Raw genomic sequence first — 20,598 nt, forward strand, 5'->3', positions numbered from 1 at the left:
CCTCTTGTTCTTCCTCCTTTCCACTAACCTTCCTTTCTCTATATTTTCTCTTTTTCTCTCCACATTTAAGAATGCCTCCTCTCAAAATTTTTTTTACTCCCCCTTGATCCATGATTCTTTTTTCTTTTATTGCTAGGGTTTTTACAAAAGGCCAAAAATTCTGAATTTTTCCCTTTTTATGTATAAAGTAACATTGGTTCAAGAGTTTGATTATTTGTCATATTCTATTTTCCTTTTAAAAATTAATTCTAAAATTTTCCTATTTTATTAAGACAAATTTTTGTTTTTTTCTTTGAAACCTTTTAATTCCATTCTTCTTTTGTAATATTAGGATTCAGATTTTTTTTTAAATAAAAAATTTTAAATCAAAATTTGGTGTTTACAACTACAACAAATTTATGTTATAATTATTTTTAAAATAATATGTTATATTTTTTGTAATTTATTATTATTATAAATGAAAGTGGTAAAATTATTCTTATGAAAAAAGTTTGAGTTAGAAATATTTGTTTAGGTTATATTTGCTTATATGCGTGCATAAATAGTTCTAAACATAGGAGTTGACGTAATCAAATTTAATCATGTGAAGCAATAGGATTTTAATGAGTGATGTTAAATGAATTGCAAATAATTGAATAGGAAACAATCAATCAAAATGTTAAAAATTAGCATATGTCATATTTAGAAAAAAATTAATTACCTTATTTGAGGCCTTAAAGTCTCCAATCTAACATAAATAGTGCCACAATACATTTTGAAGCACCGTAAGAAAAGTAGCTTGTTTGTCACCAATACTAATCAAAATTAAGATGAAGTTTAGCATCGCTAACATTGTTTTATTCTTATTTCTAACAAATTTTTCTATAGCTCAACCTGGAGTCCTTGATATATCAAGATTTGGAGGAGCACCAAATACAAATATAGCTAAGGTATTTTTATTATATGACATTGATGAAAGAAAATTGATTTAACTAATTGTTACAAATTCTAGGGAAAAAATCAAGGCTTAGGTCTTTTCTTTTCTTTTTATGTTTCTTGTACATTCATAAGGCTTTCTCAAGTGCTTGGACTCAAGCATGTGCATCAACTACTCCTGTCAAAATTGTAATTCCTGCCGGTACATACCAAATGAGTGCATTAGATGTCAAAGGTCCATGTAAGGCTCCTGTTGAAGTTAAAGTTGATGGAACAGTTCGAGCACCTATAAGCCAGAATGACCTCAAGGACGCTGGTCAATGGGTCAAGTTTGGGTATCTTGACTCTTTTACGCTATCAGGTAATGGAGTTTTTGATGGTCAAGGAGAAGCTGCCTGGAAACTTAATGATTGTTCAACAAACAAGAATTGCCATATGCTTTGCATGGTAATAAGCAATATTAATTTAGGCATTCAAATAATAATGTCACATAGCTTATATCTTTACAAAATAGTAATCTAATTGTGTTTCTTTTCTTGAAATGTAAACAGAATTTTGGTTTTAATTTCGTCAATAATTCAATTATTCGTGACATTACATCCAAGGATAGTAAAAATTTTCATGTCAATGTTTTGGGGTGCAACAATGTCACATTTGATGGGTTCACAATTAGTGCCCCCGCTAATAGTCTGAACACTGATGGAATCCACATTGGAAGATCAACTGACATTAAAGTTCTTAACACTAACATTGGTACTGGAGACGATTGCATCTCAATAGGTGATGGCAGTAAAAATTTAACCATCCAAAATGTGAATTGTGGACCTGGTCATGGCATTAGCGTTGGGAGCCTTGGAAAGTATGAAAATGAAGAGCCTGTAGAAGGTCTTCTAGTTAAGAATTGTACTTTCACAAAAACGGACAATGGTGTGCGGATCAAGACTTGGCCTGATACCCCAGGAACCATAACAATAAGTGATATGCATTTTGAAGATCTTACGATGGTTAATGTCAAGAACCCTATCATTATTGATCAAGAGTATTGCCCATGGAACCAATGTTCCAAAAAGGTATTTAATTCTTTATCCATTAATCCATAAGCTAATGATTTTATTTTAACTAGTTTTCTTCTTACACCTAAATTTAGTGAGCGAATTGTCTAAATACAAAGGTGATTTAAATGAATAATTTATGTCCATTTTATGAATTCATTTGATGTCACAGAATCCATCAAAAATCAAGATAAGCAAAATTTACTTCAAGAACATTAAAGGCACATCAGCAACTCAAGAAGGACTGACTCTTATCTGTAGCAGTGGTGTACCATGTGAGAGTATAGAGCTAACCGATGTTGATCTCACTTTTAATGGAGTAGAGGCGACTGCTAAATGTTCTAATGCTAAGCCTATAATTATAGGAAAAGCTCCTATTTGTGCAGTTTAAAAATTATATTTAATTATCACAATGCTCTTTCTTTGATAAAATTTTAGGGATTTTCTTTTTGTTTTCCTTTCAAGAGTAGACAAATCATCCCTGTGAAGTAAGGTGATGTGAGAAAGTTATAATCAATTGTAAATACATAGTCTAACATGATTATTGTATAACTACAATCATTTACATAAAACCTTTTAAATAAGAAATGAAATTTTATGTGTTAGTAAGAATCTCCTTGTATGACCATGATCCAGCTAATGCGACTGTGTTTCTGATGTAGCAATCCTACTATGGAATCTTGCTATGATCCTTGAGAACATCGGTGTCCTTGAACACAACATCAAAGATTTGCAAAACAAAAACAAAGGCATTGGGAGAGGCTTGTCACTAAGCTAAGAGAACACTAACTAGCAAGTGTACTAGGTAGTTGTAGCAAGTAATAAAATTTGGAATTCAATTTGAGTCCAAGTATCATCCTCAGGGATTAGTTCTATCAATTACCACTTCACAAATCAATAACTAGTTGAGCTAAACAAAATTTGGAGTGTTTTGAATCATTTAAGAACAAAAACAATAAATTGTAGAAATTAGAAAATAACAGCAAAATAAAGTGACAAATTTAGAAATAAAATGATATGTGAATGAAGTTAGGACTGATTTCACCTCTTTATCAATTGCAAAACTGAAGTAGATCTGAACTCTAAGTTCCTTAATTGATTGATGATCAATTTCACTAGATTAATCAAAGTTCAATTACTTGACTCATTGATCCTAATATTCAATTAACTACCCTAATTCCTTAGGTGTAAATCCATCAAACATTGCATTAGGCATTGGAAATTAAGAGATCACAAGATCACGAATTCTTATCCCTAAGATATCTATAACCTTGACATTCAATTTAGATATGAGAAATTAACTCAACTTCCATTGATGAAAATCCTCTAGGCTCAATTCAATTGAATAGCAAATTCAAGAATTGCATTAAGGAAAGAATTAAACGTTCAATACAATCAAGATCTTAAAATTCAGATCCACAATAAATCTACAATATCAAAACCAGATCCATCAATCCATAACCAAAAAAAAAATCAGAACATGTTCCTAAAAGAAAAAGAAAGAAAAAGAGTAGAAGAAGAGGAGCTGCAAAATTTCTTCATAAATCCAACCCCCAGCCTAATTCCTCAAGGTCTAGAGCTTGGAAGTCGCCCCCAATCTCCCTCTCTAACTCTCCTAAGGTGTGGAAATGAAAAAATGAGTGAAGATACAAGTTTCTGGGCTAATATCTTATTTATAGAATTTCTTGCCTTTCTGGCATGATCACTATTTTTCATAAAAGTAGCAACGCAGAGATTCGTGGTCTGCACGTGTTCACTTTCTTGAACAATAGGAGTCACGCGCAGCTTAAACGATCACTTTTGTAAGGAAAAGCAATCATGCACAGCTTGCTTTGCTAAAAGGCTCTCTGTGTAACACCTTATTTTCAATATTCATTAAATAATAATTTTGCAATTTCGGGATAATAAAAGTTTCATTTCAAATAAAGTTCTCAACTCATGGTTTCATCAAATATTTCAAAATAAGAAAAAGGGGTTACAATCTTCATCAAGTACTACTACAGGACCCTTTTTAAATACATTATTTTCAAATTTATATACTAGTCCTATAGCAGTTCCATCTACCCCTTTCACTGAGTCCGATGTTGATCGTTTTAGTTACCTGAAAAATGAATGTAAGGGTGAGTACTCTACACTACCCAAAAACACACAGTCAGCATAGAGTCTCACCTCTAACACATTTTCAATACATTAAACAAATATAATCACAGGTAGCATTTCACATCCATAAGTACAAGTCATACACCCATGTACATGCACGCTAGCCACACTCACTGTGGCACTGTGATCACAGATTTACACCATGAATAGTCGTCAGTTGTCCCTCTCACGGATACCACGTGAGCAGTCACGGGTCGCTCAGCAAAGATAGTGGTCAGAGGTCTAGTCAGAAAGAGAGTGTGTGGCCCGTGGTGCACCCATTCCACAGTCGGTGTCACCACCACTCCCTCTTCCCCAAGGTATTTCTACTGTTCTTATCTTCCACACCCCCAGTGTATCGCTGAACCATTGACAGCACATTACAATGACGCTAACACGCTACATTCACATACATTTCATTCACACACGCAATATTCATGCTTACACACGGCACATAGCCTACATTCAATTTACATTACACAACACATAGCCCACATTTTATCCATAATATACGGCACATCGCCTTCATTTATTCACAATATCATTAAGTCACCAATCAATGGCATTCCATCATACACAATTCCCCTTGCACGGGGCCTAACTATTCTAGCACATATCACATTGCACACCAATTTCCATCCAACACACGATTTCTACTCCCTATCTCAGCCATATTGCATTAATTAACAAAACACACAAGAATTACAACACATTTGAGATAGGTAGAGTCTCCCCTTACCTTGGATTGAAGACTCACACTTGGATTTGACCACGGACGTGCTCCCTACACGGATTGCGGCCCAAACACATGGAAGAATTCCATGAGAACCTAAGGAAACCACAAAAATAGAGAATGAGGTTGAAAAATGAAAACCCTAATCATTAAAACTCACCTCCAAGCATTCCCCATGTCACACTTCTAAGGAGAAGTTGAATTGACTAGCGAATGTACTAGTGTTGATGTAGCAAGTTATAAAAAATGATAGAACTGTGTTAGAGTCCCAAGTATCGATCTTAGGGAATAAAAGTATTAAATTACCACTACAGACCACAATTAGTTGAGCTTAACGAATTTCAAAGAGTATTTGGAATTAAAATTGACAAATATTGAAATAAGAAGAAAAATAGAACAATGAACAAACAATTGTGAGAAAACAGAGGTAGAAACCATAGCTAGGGAGTTGCTTTACCAAAACTCCAATGTTGAATCAATAAAGTTCTGAACTTGCAAGTAATTGGAAAGAATGACAATCAGTTTCACGTTGTATTATTCAGAGGTTAATTCCTTAACTCAGTGAACCTAACATTCAATTAAATCACTCTAATTCCTTAGATATGATTTAAATCAATGTTGCTTTAAGTGTGAGAAACTAGAGGATTGCAAGATAAGTTCTCTTATCCCTAAGAAGGCTATAATCTTGGTGATTGGTTCAGATATGAAGAACAAATTCAATTTCCATTGACAAGAGTTCCTTTGAAATTAGTTAACCAAATTTCCATTCAATTACTACGTAAGGTGCAGAATCAACCACTCAATCCATTCCAAAACTTGAAATTCAGATCCAGAATCAATTCAACATGTTCGTTTTGGATCTACAATCCCTAACTATGAAGAAATTACACAGCCATTGCAGCAGAGAAAGAAAAAGAAAGAGAAGAAGAGGAAGAACGCAGAAGAAGCATTTTCAACCGATCTTCAATCCGATTCCTCTAGGTTGAAGCTTGGTGTTCATCCCCACTCTCTCTCTCAGACTCTCTCCACACCCAGGAACTAAGTGAAAATGAAAAATGAACAAAAGACCCTAAAATCTGAGCATTTCTGCAATTTATAGATTTTCCCGACTCTGGGCATTGTCACTTTGCTTCATAAGAGTGGCCACGCAGAGGCTCATGTAGTTTCTGGAAGACTGGAACCTTCACTGTCGCTAATAAGAGTGCAACACAGGAGGACAAGGAGTGTGCGTGATCACTGTCGAGAGCAAGAGTGATCACGCACAACTCGCCAAACTGAGGACTCTCTAGAACATCCACTCTTGCCAGTAAAAGTGGTCACGCACTTCTGGCTAAAATTAAGTCTTCTCTGGAACACTCACTTTCGCTAGCGAGAGTGGTCATGCTGAAGTTTGCTGAGCTTGAGGTTCTCTAGAACACTCACTTTTGCCAGCAAGAGTGATAATGATGAATCCATATTTTACTAGTATTTTACAATAGTTTTTAGTGCAATTAATAAAGAAAACATGCTAGAAATAGTAGAAAACCCTTAAAAAAAATAAAATGTTGCATGTCACTTTTAAACATAGTTATTTTAAAATTCATTAATTTTCTATGTAAAAAGTGACATTTCAAGTACGCTTTTGTAGGGAATTCTGAGCTAAGTTCATGAGGATTGGATGATCAAAGGAAAAATAGAAGAAAAGTAGCAAAAATTGGAGGAAAGAAGTTGATAATTGAAGAACAGCCTCTGAGTGATCACTTTCGCTAGTGAAAGTGATCACTCCAAAACCATAAAATGAAGAAGAGCTTCTGCGTAATCACTTTTGCTGGCAAAAGTGATCGTTCCAGAGAGGTTGCATTGAGAAGAGCTTCTGCGTAATCACTTTTTCTGGAAAAAGTGAGCGTTCTAGAGAGTCCTCCAAGAAGAGTTGCTGCGCGTGTTCACTATTATCCACAAAAGTAAACACGCGCAAGAAGGTAGTCTCTTCATGTTCACTATTTCTAGCAGAAGTGAACACGCGCATGACATTAGTAAGGGAAGCTTCTGCGTGGCTACTATTTTCAACAAAAGTGAACACGCACAAGTGGAAAGAAAGAATTAGTCTCTGCGTGATTACTACTGCTGGCAAAAGTAATCATGCCAGCAAAGCGGGAATTCTATAAAAGACAGTTAGCTCAGGAATTTAGAGTTTTGGTTCATTTTTTATTTTCCATTTGTTTTTGTTGTTGAGAGAGTCAGAGAGGGAGATTGAGGACGAACACCAAGCTTCATTTCTTGAGGGATTAGATTGGAGATTGGCTTGAAGATGTTTCTTCTTTGTTCATTCTCTTCTTCTCTTCTCTTCTCTTCTCTTCTCTTTTTGTAATGCTTGCTTAAACTCTTTATGGTTAGGAACTGTGAATCTGAAATGAAAATGTTGAATTGATTTTGGATCTGAACTTTGAGTTTTGGATTGGATTGAGTGATTGATTCTGCTATTAAAGTAGTGATTGAATGGAAATTTGATCTACTAATCATAGAGGAACTCTTCTCAATGGGAATTGAATTTGTTTCTCATATCTGAATTAATTGCCAAGGTTATTGGTTTCTTAGGGATAAGATATCTTAATCTTGCAATCTTTTGGTTTCTCAAACTTAATGCAGCATTTGATTGGATTAGATCTAAGGGATTAGAGTGATTTGATTAGATGTTAGATTCATTGAGGCAAGGGATTGTCCTTTGATTAATATAACGTGAAACTAATTGTCATTCCATCTAAATGCTTGAAAGTTCAGAACTTTATTGATTCAATGTTGAAGTTTTGGTGAAACAATTTCCTAACTACTCTTTCTACATCTGTTTACTATATACTTTTGTACTAACTGTTGTATTTTACTTTCTAATTTCATTTTTGATACATTCATACCAAATCCATCTGAAATTTGTAAAGCTCAACTAATTGTGATCTTGTGAAGTGGTAATTGAGAACTTTATTCCCTGAGGACGATACTTGGAACTCAATTTGATTCTAAGATTTTTTATAACTTGCTACAACAACACTAGTACACTTGCTAGTAAGTTTACTTTCAGTACAACAGCAATTGTAAGAGTAACAGATAACACCCAGTGTGCAATGTTTGGAACTTCTTTGGAATGGTTATTTTCACCAGCGAAAGTGATAATGCACACTGTGTTCTTTTGAGAAACACTCACTTTCACTGATAATAGTGACCACACCCAAACTCTACTTCTCATTTAAGCTTTGGATCACTTGCTTTCATTGGCAAGAGTGATCACGCCTAGCCCAAACTCCATAAATCTTGTTCTTTGAGTCCAGACTTGATACTTTTTTTCTTTCTCTCTATTGATCTTCCATCTTCATGAACTTTGCTCAGGATTTTCTACAAAACATGCTTGAATTATTAATTTCTATGCAGAAAATACACAAATGCTAAAATAACTATGTATTTAAAGACAACATTCAATTCTTCTATTTTTATGAGTTTTTCTGCCTTTTCCAACATTTTTTCCTTATCAAATGGATTAAAACTATAGTAAAATATTAGTAAAAATATGGATTCATCACCCCACACGGATTTAACCTTCAATCGAGCTTTCAAATGGCTTTAGAGGAAATATAATCAGTAGAAAAGGGTTTAGGAATGAGAGGATCCAAGGAATTTCAAAGGGAGAGGGAGAAATAACCCTCCTCGAACCCTAACCCCCTTTAAATCTTTTTCTGGTCGTGACACTCTCGCTACAACAAGATATTCTCGCTGCAGCGACACGCCCTCACGCTGCAGCAAAAATATCAGAAGAAACTGCACCCTAGTTTCTGCAAAATCTTGCTACAGCGAGACTGCACCCAGAAATGCACCCCAAACTGTCGCTCTCTCGCTACAACGAGAATCCTGCATACACATATCATGCATACATATATCCACAACATATATCCAAAAATACACACACACACACACATATATATATATATGCATTTAGATTTATATTAATAACAATAGTTAATATTACCGAAATTTAGAGCGTTACACTCTAGAACGATCACTTTTGTGAACAAAAGTGATAATGCACATCTTGCTTTGATGGAAGCTTCTCTGGAATGATCACTTTTGTTCACAAAAGTGATAACGTGCAGGTCTTTCTTCAATATTAAGCTTCTGGAACAATCACTTTTGTGAACAAAAGTGATAACGCCCAACTCTTGTTTCACCAGACCTTGTTCCTTAATTCCAATTTTTGCTACTTTCTTCTACTTTCTCTCTTGATCCTCCAACCTTATGATCTCAACTCAGAGTTCCCTGCAAAACTAACAAAATTACATCAAAATTCTATTAAATTCACACAATTTGAATTATTAAAGAAAACAATTTACTTTATTGAATATTTATATTTTTTGTGCAATTTTTACATTTCAAATTACATTTTCTATAAAAAACAATCTAGAAAATTACATAAAATCCTAGTAAAATCTGCATTTATCAAGGCTTTTCAAATGCTTATAAAACAGTTAGAATTTGAAAGAAAGAAAATAACATATAGGTGGAAATATAAATTAGTATATAAACTTGACTTTTTCTAACAGTTTATTTAGCCAATATCATATAAGAAGTTTTGTTCATAACCAGACATTAAGTACACATTTTGCATGTCGTATGATATATAATGCATGATGTAACATTCTCATTTTTTTGCCCAATTTAGGGAAGAGACTTCATAATTATAAAGGCTATATTTTCATAAACTCATTAGAATATAATTTTTGAAACTATAAATATAAGTTTGATTCACTAAAAAGGATGAAATGGTAAATATTATTTTACTTAAATATTCATTTTTCTATGCTTTATGTATAAATATGTTAAATAAATTATTATTTTCCTAAAAGAAAAAGTTTATAAATCTTATTTTGTCAAGAATGAAATTTATTTAAGAAACAAATTTGTAATAATAAGAATGAATATTTGTCCCTAATATTTAAGAAAATATGTATTTATCAAATTAAGAATAATTATTTAAGTGTTTTAATTTTATTGCCCATATTTATTTTTATTAATAATTGTCAAAACATTAGAATAATTCTCTTAATCATAATTTCTAAGTATATTTAATTTTATTATAGCAAAATAATTATGCTTCATTAATATAAATACTCTTTTGAGGATTTAATATTTATAGATTGTATCATTGTACTTGAATTAATTTAAATATATTGTATACCAAGAGGGACTATTGCAACTACTTGGTAATGATCAATTAACTAAATCCTCCGGCAAATACTATTTCTTTTTTCTAATTAACAATATTATACCATGTATTTTTCTTTCCTCATAAAGTTTGAAACTTGTGAACACTCAGTTTTATTCAAAGTCTATTTTTAACAAATTTTATTTTGTATGATTGCTTTAGAATCATGTTTGATTATATTTCATTATTATTATTATTATTTTAAATTTAATTAAAAATATAAAATAAACAATAAAAAATATAAAATAAATCAAATCAAATAATTTTTTAAAATTAAATGGTGTTAAGTAATATTGTGTATTTTTTAGAGAAACATACTGTAAGAAGGGAAAAAGTCTCATACAAGAAGCATTCATACTCTCGTACTGAAAGCATTCATACAAAAAAGGAGGAGGACAACAAGAAAGAGAAAGTTGACTTTCACTAAAAGTAATTTTATTTCTCTTATTTGGTAAATTATGACTTATAAATGTTGAGATTTTGTAAAATGTAACTGAGGTGTGTAAATGTGTTGTGGTTACAATATAATCAACTTTTCATCCTTAATTGTTATATTGTTTATTATTATTATTATTATTATTATTATTTTTCATGCATGGCTATGAATAACTTTGAAGCAAATGACTTCTTTGTACCTCAAGACACAATACCACCACAACTATATTCTTTTACTGTGATGTTCTTTATTTATTCATTTATTTTTAAATTATAGTAAATTTAAAAATTTAAATGGATTTCTTTACGATTATGATATGGAAACTTTAGTGAAAATTTAAAACTTTCACTTATATTATTCAATTAAATGATATTCAAACGTTAAAAGATAAATATAAATAAATGTTTACCAACACATTATAACTTGCTAAATAAATTACACTATAACAGTGGAATAATATATGTATAGAATATCATTTGAATACAAAAGATTCATACGTACAAATCATGATCCAAAATACATTAGGACTTGATTTATATAATATTAATATCATGATACACTAATCCCAATGAGCAGATCAGTCCCACACCAAAATACTGAGACTATGATCCTAGTCTTAATCAATGAGCCCTTTATTTCTTCCAGTGTCAAGTCCTCCTCATAATAATCTCTATTATCTACAATGATCTCTGTATCAGTTATCTGCTCTCTAGTAAAACTTGCTAGTCTTCTTAAGTGGTCATTGATAGATTCAAACATGTATATAGTAGAAGAAAGAAGACTAGTCAGGAAATAAAAGAGTAAATAACCAATTCTGTTAATAGTGGACAACTAGCTATTTTAGCAATATAAATAAGAGCACAAAGATAGTTATGAGTTCAGTTTTCTTCAGTTGGAATAGAATAGATTGGTCTAGAGAGTGAGGTCTCTCGAATTACCTTAGGATATTGGAATCTTGTAATAATTCGTCATATTCCTAATATGTACTACATATGTGTAGAATTGGGAATTAGGTTCAGCAATAAAGAAACATTCTTTCATATTCAGTTTAACATTTGGTTCTATCAATTAGTATCAAAGCACCGATCCTAGTGCTAAATGACAATCCTATGGAAAATTGATGCATGGGAAGAACAAGAATGGAGGCAAGGGTCGAAGCCTTGGAGCGCACATTGTAGAACTGGAGTCGAGATTGTGATCTTCAAGAAAATGTGCAAGACAAAAGATTTCAGAAGTTAGAGGATATGATTTCAAATCTCACAGAAGTTGTAGGGGAATTGTTGCAATGGGAAATTTAGATTTTGATTCAGAACGAGAACGACTGAGTCTGATAAAAAATATGCAATGGAGAAAACTCAAAATTCCTAATTTTATAGGTGACGAGGCATATGGGTGGACAAATTGTTTAGAGAGGTATTTTCGATTAAGAGGAGTTCAAGAAGAACAAAGGATGCAGGCGATTATGGTAGCAATGGAAAGAAAGGCATTGAATTGGTTTCAATGGTGGAAATCTTGCAATCCCAATCCTACATGGGATTCATTCAAAACAAAGGTAGTAAGGCGATTTCAACCAACTATGATGAAGAACCTTTCAAAATTTTGCTTGGGCTGAAACAAACAGATTCAGTGGAAGAGTTTGTCGAACAATCTGAGAAATATGCAGCTTTCTTAAAGGAAATTAATCAAGACTATTTAGTGGGGATTTTCTTGAACGCTCTTAAAGAGGAGATCAAAATAGAGGTAAATTTGCTCGAACCCGACAATTTGGCAGAACTAATGATGAAAGCCTAAATGGTGGAGGAAAAAAATCAGGTTACATTGAAAGCAGCAACACAACAAGGGAACAAGACAAGTAATTCATTCAGGTCATACACTGGGACACGAAGTTATTCCAGAGAAACAATGATGCAATCATCAAATTTCAGCAACAATAAAGGGAAAGGTGAGAGTTCTGACACGACAAGCATCGTTGGCAGTAACAATCAAGTAGGGAAAAGAAATAGAAGTGCAGCTTTAAAAAATTGATAGATGAAGAAATGCAAGATAAGATTAAAAAAGGATTATGCTTTCGATGTGACAAAAAATTTGTCTCGAACCATGTATGCAAAATAAATAATTACACATGTTGCTTATTGATAAATGCAAATTTTACTAGGTTTTTAAGTAGTTTTCTAGGTTGTCTTTTTTATAGAAAATATAATTTGGAAGGTGAAAACTGCACAAAAATATATAAATATTCAATAGAGTCAATATTTGTCTTTAATAATTTAAATTGTTTGAATTTAAGAGAATTCTAATGTAATTTTGTTAGTTTTGCAGAAGATTTTAAGCTAAGAGTCTTGAAGATAAGGATTGAAGAAGATTCAATTGAAGAAAGTGGAAGATTTGAGCTTAAAAAATAAAGAATAAAGTTATATGTGCTAGGCATTGTCACACTTCAGAAGAGAAGTGATTTAACTAGCAAGTATACTAGTGTTGATGTAGCAAGTTATAAAAATGATAGAACTATGTTAGAGTCCCACGTATCGATCTCAGGAAATAAAAGTGTTCAAGTACCACTTCATAAGGCAACAATTAGTTGAGCTTCACAAATTTTAGAGTGTTTGGAATTAAAATTGACAATATTGAAATCAGAAAAGAAATAGAATACTGAATATGCAAATATGTGATGAACAGATATGGAAAACATAGCAAGGGAGTTGTTTCACCAAAACTTCAATATTGAATCAATAAAGTTTTGAACTTGCAAGTAATTGGAAAGAATGACAATCAGTTTTATGTTGTATTATTTATAGATTAATTCCTTAACTCAGTGAACCTAACATTCAATCAAATCACTCTAATTCCTCATCTCTGGTTCAATTTAATGTTGCTTTAAGTATAAGAAACCAGAAGATTGCAAGATCAAGTTTTCTTATCCCTAAGAAAGCTATAATCTTAGTGATTGATTCATATCTGAAGAACAAATTCAATTTTCATTGATAAGAGTTCTTCTGCAATTAATTAATCAAACTTCCATTCAATTACTACATAAAGTGTAGAATCAACCACTCAATTCGTTCCACTACTTGAAATCAAGATCTAGAATCAATTCAACACGTTCGTTTTGGATCCACAATCCCTAACTATGAAGAAATTACACAGCCATTACAGCAGAGAAAGAAAAAGAAAGAGAAGAAGAGAAAGAACGCAAAAGAAGCATCTTCAACTGATCTTTAATCCAATTCCTTTAGTTTGAAGCTCGGTGTTCATCCACAATCTCTCTCTCTCTCAGACTCTCTCCACACCAAGAAACAAAGTGAAAACAAAAAATGAACAAAAGATCCTAAAATCTGAGCATTTCTGCAATTTATAATTTTTCCCGCATTTTGCGCGTTATCACTTTTTTTTCACAAGAGTAGCCACGCAGAGGCTTATCTGGTGTTCTGGAAGACTGGAATGATCACTTTCATTCATAAAAGTGGCAACACCGAAAGTCAAGTTGTGCGCTTGTTCACTTTCATGAGTAAAAGTGGCCACGTGTAAGTTGCAAAGTTGAAGGTCTCTCTGGAACGTTCACTCTTGTTAGCCAGAGTGATCACGCACTAATGCTCATTTTCACCAGCGAAAGTGACAATGCGCTATTATGCTGAGTTTGAAGTATTCTGAAATGCTTACTTTCGCCAGCAAAAGTGACAACGCACATTATGCAATGTTTGGAACTTCTTTGGAACGCTCACTTTCACCAGTGAAAGTGACAACGCACACTGTGTTCTTCTGAGAAACTTTCTGGAACACTTACTTTTATTGATAATAATGATCAGGCCCAGCTCAAACTCTATAAACCTTATTCTTTGAGTCTAGAGTTGCTACTTTTCCTCTATCTTTCCATTGATCTTCCATCCTCATGAACTTTGCTCATAATTTTCTACAAAAGCATGCTTGAATTATTAATTTCTATACATAAAATACACAAATGCTAAAATAACTATGTATTTAAAGAAAACCTTCAATCATTCTATTTTTATAAGTTTTTCTACTTTTTCCAACATATTTTCCTTATCAAATGTATTAAAACTATAGTAATATACTAGTAAAAATATGTATTCATTAGGCATAACAACTTTGGGTGCATAGAGTTAACACTCTAAAGAAGAAAATCCATGAAGATCAAGTATGTAGCAACTCTAAGTGCTGAAAGTGAACACTCCAGCAACAAAATTCATGAAGACCCTGCGCATAAACACTCTTACTACTAAGAGTAGCCACGTGCAAATTTGAGTGTTCACTCTGACTACTGAGAGTAGCCATGTGCAAGGCAAAATCTCAGAAAACACATGCGCGTGGACACTCTTGCTCCTGAAAGTGTCTACGCAAAATAACATAATTTTGAAAATCACTTTTAAGTGTCAACTTTGGACGTTCAGAGTTTCCACTTCAGTCTTAGAAGCTTCTAGAAGGCTTTCCACGTTATTACTCTCAATGATTAAAGTGTCAACGTGGAAGAAGGCGGGAATATTAGAAAAAGTGGTTGGAAGTTCAGATTTGAAAGTTTTTCTTATTTTTTTCATTTCCACACCTTAGGAGAGTTAGAGAGGGAGATTGGGGGTGACTTCCAAGCTCTGGACCTTGAGGAATCAGGCTGGGGATTAGATTTATGAAGAAATTCTGCTCCTCTTCTCCTACTCTTTCTTTCTCTTTTTCTTTTAGGAACATGTTCTAATTTCCTTTTGTTATAGGTTGATGGATCTGATTTTGATATTGTAAATTGATTGTGGATATGGATTTTAAGACTTTGGTTGTATTGAATGTTTAATTCTATTCTCAATGCAATTGTGAACTAATCATTCATTCAATTGAACTTAGAGGAATCTTCATCAATAGAAATTGAGTTTATTTTTCAAATCTGAATTGAATGTGAAGGTTATGGATATCTTAGGAATAAGAATTCATAATCTTGTGATCTCTTAATTTCTAATGCCTAATGTAATGTTTGACTTAATTACACCTAAGGAATTACGGTAGTTTAGTTAGATATTAAGATCAACGAGGTAAGAAATTGTCATTTGATTAATCTAGTGAAATTGATCATCAATCAATTAAGGAACTTAGAGTTCAGATCTACTTTAGTTTTACAATTGATAAAGAGGTGAAATCAATCCTAACTTCATTCACACATTATTTCATTTCTAAATTCGTAGCTTTGTTTTGCTATAATTTTCTCATTTATGTACTTTATTGCTTTTGTTTGTTAAATGATTCAAAATCTCTGCAAATTCATTTAGCTCAACTAGTTATTTACAATCTCTAAGTATATTTTTCTACTAAAAATCTATAAAAAGCTAAACAAAATATCTTTAAATTGTGGATTCATCATGGCTTAGTAACAAAATAATCAGAATGCATTGAAGTGGAATAGATTATGAAAATTTGATTTGTAAAAAGCTTTTCATTATGGATTTCAATTGATAACTGATTTCATGCCCTTGATATGTTTTAGTTTGCTTGAGGAGAAGCAAAAATTCAAGTTTGGGGTGGTGATAAATCCATATTTTACTAGTATTTTACCTTAGCTTTTAATACATTTTGATATAGAAAACATAATGGAGAAACCTGAAAAACTCATAAAAAAAATAGAATATTTAAGTCTTTTCTAAGTAGTTAGTCGTTTAGATTTTGTGATTTTTCTGTGTAAAAATTACTAATTAGAACATAATTTGTAGGAAATTTTGAGCTGAGTTCATAAGGTTGGAAGATCAAGAGAAAGGTAGAAGAAAAGTATCAATTTTGGAAGACAAGGAACAAGGATTGATGAAGCAAGATGTTGGGTGTGATCACTATTTTAAAGAAAAGTGATAATTCCAGAGCCTAATTTCAAGGATTGATTTGTGCGTTATCACTTTTTCTTACAATAGTTACCATGCCCATGAAGAGAAATCTTGCGTTATCATTATTTTTTATAATAGTGATTGTTCCAGAGCTAGGGTGAGAAGAAAAACTTGAGCGTGATCACTATTTTGTACAATAGTGAACACGCGCAAGTCTAATTTGAAGCAATAGGCTACGCGTGATCACTATTTCTAAATAAAGCGATCATGCACATGATTCAAAGGTAAATCTAGCTGTGTGTTACCACTTTTTCATAAAATAGTGAGTGTTCGAGAGAGAATAAACCCTCAATTCAAATTCACAAATTTTCTCCAAATTTTCCCTCTCAAGAACCCTAATCATAAATTCCAAAATTAGAGGAAGAATTACTTGCAATTGAAGTGCAGAGGCTGTGTAATCTTACTTGCAAATGAGAGAATCACAATTACCTTACAAGTACAGAGACAAAGATGAGCAGTGAAATCTATTCAAAGGTAGGTTTAGATGAAAATTTAGGTGTTTAGGGATTAGGGTGCTTTGCATTTTCACTTTGAAAATCATGAACACGTTGAAGCAGTTTAATGAAATAAGTTTTACGCGTGTTCACTTTAAATGAATGGAGTTAACACTTAAAAATGAATTTTTAAAAGTGGTGTAGTGCATGTGTACAATTCAAATGATTAGAGTTAACACTTAAAAAGGCATGAACATGTCTTCAACTAATGATTTCAATTCATCATAGCTCATTCAAGATTACATATATCATTATTCAACAAATCCATTAGGATATGGCAAATTGAAATTCAACTAGGAAGCAACCTAAGTCAACTATAAGTCCAAACTAAATCTTTATTAGTCAAAAGTGTTGTATGTAACACCCTTTATTTATTTATTATTTGATAAATTACTTGATATTAAGTGATATTAGAATGTGTTTTGATTTGATTTAATGAGTGTTTGGAAGAGGTTTGGTGTAGGGAGTCTCGCTTAAGCGAGATTAAGCACACAAAACCATAAGATTTCAGAGCATTCTCGCTTAAGCGAGATGAGTGTCACTCAAGCAAGACAAGATAAACTTGTCCTAACTGTCTCTAGTCCAGGAGAGATGAGTCACTCAGGCGAGGACTTAGAAAAAATCACTAACTCTCTGGACCACTTCTCGCTTAAGCGAGAATATCAAAAAAAGCTTGGGGAACTAGTATCTGGTTTTCTCGACCAGGTGAGAAAGGGCTTGCCTAGGCAAGAATGACCTCACTCAAGAGAGAGTAAGCTCGCTCAAGCAAGAACGCGCGAGATTTGAGGGATATTTAAGGAATTCTAACTCAAAAAACTTGTATTGCAATCCAAGAAAACTTTCCTGATCCTTTTCTCTGAACTCTCTCTTCCTTTCTCCCAGAGAAACACCTTTAAGCTCCAAACTTGCTTCAAACATGAACTTGGATCTTAATTCCACTAAATCATTGTCTGCCTCTTCAATCTCAACTCTATTTTCTATGTTTTCTCTCTTCTCAAATGGTACTCTTCTTTATAATATCTAGGAAAATCTTAGTCTTTTGGACGACCTCTTCCAATAACCTTTTCACAAAACAGTTTATTTGAGGTAAGGAGAGATTTATTTTGTTACTGAGAACATGATGTGGTTGTGCTTGTGAGAATGTTGTGTTACTTGTTTGTGAATTTATGTTTAAATAAAATATGCTTTCCTATCCTTGATGATTTGAATAATCTATGTTGAGAATATTTGTATGTACATTGTGGATTGAGTTCAAAGGTACTCGATCTCTAGCAATGAATGTTTGATACACACACACACATAGTATAGGCAATGAACTTGAATAAAGAGAAAGAGTAAAATGATGAAAAATAGGATATCATAAAAATGATAAGTTTGTGTTATAATGAAAAATATGAGAAAGGAAAATGGTGATGAGAAAGGAAAGATGATAAGGACAAGTGTGGATAGTTTAGATATACACTTGAAGTGTGGGGAAGATGAAGGCGATTTTAGAAATCTTGGAAAAATGAAGGTGGTTGATGTTTTTCTTTGATTTGCGCATAATTAATGAGAGTGGAAGCGCCATAAACCTCACACTCATTTCCTAACCTAAACTCCTAACGATTGATAGACGATGCTGAGTTGCTATCAAAACAACTAAGTTCTCTAAGGATTTTTTAGTATAGAGCTAAACCTAGGTCGATTCACAAAGATACATTTTCAGTTAAATTCAATTTTAGGTTTTCTTTTAAAGAATGCGAGCAAACTTTTGAGGGTTTTGAAATTTGCAAATTAATCAAATTAAATTACAAAGAAAATAAAATTGAGTAAAAATGAATTAAGAAATATCAATCCACAGAATACCAAATGCGTGTAACCCCGATTATCACAGTATCTAAAGATTTTAATTCGAGTTTGAACGTTTATCCAATTCAATTATTAATTCAGTTGAACAACCTAATTAAACTAGATTACGAATTAAACCAAATTATTATTTAACCTAACCTGAATTAATTATCAAATTAGAATATCAATTGAATCCTAATTTGAATTCTAACAACAGAAAAGTTAATCATGATCACAATACACAAATCTAAGATTAGAGAAAAAGGGAACAAACTCAGAGCAATTTGGCTCAGAACTCAAATCGGATGTACAATGTTTGGATTTTGTAGATTGAACGAGATGTTTAACCTTCCATCGAAGCACTTAACCCATGTGAGAATGAGAAGAGAATGAAAGAATTCGAGAGAAAGTAAAAACAAGGATCCTTATTTCGGTCAAATCTCAAAAACTCAAAGTGTCTAATCACATACACTAATTCAGAACCTTATTGGTCTATTTATAAGTTTTGATTAGGGTAAATTAAGTGACCAAAATTTGGGCCTCAATAATATCTAAAAGCACAAATACAAGTATTAAATAACAAAGGTCCAAATGCAATCAGTAACAATATTCAGTAAATCTACCTTAACTTCAAAAAATCATAAAAAAATTGAAAAATACTCCAAATTCAGTGATCCATATATGCATTTTGAAACCCTGGATGCATAGAATCCAATGCAACCAGAATAAGCCAAAAATGATATATGTAGACAAAGTTATGACAAAAAGAGTAGTCAGAGGTCAGAATAACCGAAAATATGAAATTAAAGCATTTATTTGTAACAAACCCAATTTATTCAAATAACTAAAAAATGATAAAAACTCTAAAAACAAAGCATACTAAAAGTGTTTATTAGTTAAAATAAAACTATAAATGTAAACCTAAAATATGTTACATCCCGATACTTTTGGTAAAAAGGGTCGGGTCAGCACACGTATTTGTGTTACTGTGGTTATCTAGTAACTATCTATACTAAGATCTCAAGGGATCCAAGGGCAGTGAAAGTTTGAAATGAGGAATTCATAAATAGTAAAATGAAAAAATAAAATAAAATCATAGTATTAATTATTAATGTATGTATATGAAAATGAAATTGTATTTTTGATTGATTGATGTGTTATTTATGTTTACATTGCCTGATCTTATTGTGAATCATGTTTAGTAATAAGAAAATAGAATCATCCTTACAAAACATTTTAGGGGATAAAGATGTTAGGTCTCAAGAGACTCATTTGATTGTCAGAGTTAATTATTAGTAGCAGACTTAATTATGTATTTAGGGAGTGGCAACGACTCTGCCATTGTAAATTTGTTGTAAATAGTAATGATGGCTCCAGTAATGTATTTACTTTAGAAATGACAATAGGGTATAATATTTCTTTTGATTACCCTAGTAGTGGTAGGATCCACCACACCTTTTGTTTGTACATATAATACAGAGGTTTGATTAGGGCACCAAATATGGTGAATTATGTATACATTTTTCTAGATCATGATTATTATGGAAGACAAGTCGATTAACCTCAAAGCTGGCCACTAGTACTGAGGTGGGGGCCGATACGATCGATCTTGGTGAAGACGAAGACATATCCCTGGAGGAGTTAGTGAAAATAGAGGGATGATTTTAGGATGACGACTAAGATTGTCTTCGGTCTTTTGGTGGAAATACTACTTATTAAGACTTGTTGTACTTTGTAAAGAGTGTAAATGAGTCCTAATGCATTTTGGAATTATGCTTTGTAATTATTAAACTTTTGTATATTAACGAAGTTAGTGTACATGTATTTTATTTCATCTCTTTCTCTAAATTTATTCATTTCTTAATGCCTTACTGATAATATTTTTGTAAACTTGGTAACAAAATGAAAGTT

General features: G+C 32.4%; 1 protein-coding gene across 1 annotated transcript; it reads left to right on the top strand.

Moving 5' to 3' along the window:
* Nucleotides 1–809: 809 nt before the first annotated feature.
* On the top strand, nucleotides 810–2,358 carry LOC113859492 (polygalacturonase-like). Its single transcript, XM_027492251.1, has 4 exons — nucleotides 810–929; nucleotides 1,051–1,362; nucleotides 1,467–1,985; nucleotides 2,140–2,358. The coding sequence occupies exons 1-4, from the start codon at nucleotides 810–812 to the stop codon at nucleotides 2,356–2,358; spliced, it is 1,170 nt and encodes a 389-aa protein (XP_027348052.1).
* The last annotated feature ends 18,240 nt before the right edge of the window (nucleotides 2,359–20,598 follow it).

The sequence above is a fragment of the Abrus precatorius genome, unplaced genomic scaffold (assembly GCF_003935025.1).
Source record: "Abrus precatorius isolate BTA unplaced genomic scaffold, Abrus_2018 Scaffold2, whole genome shotgun sequence".
NCBI classification, from domain to species: Eukaryota; Viridiplantae; Streptophyta; class Magnoliopsida; order Fabales; family Fabaceae; genus Abrus; species Abrus precatorius.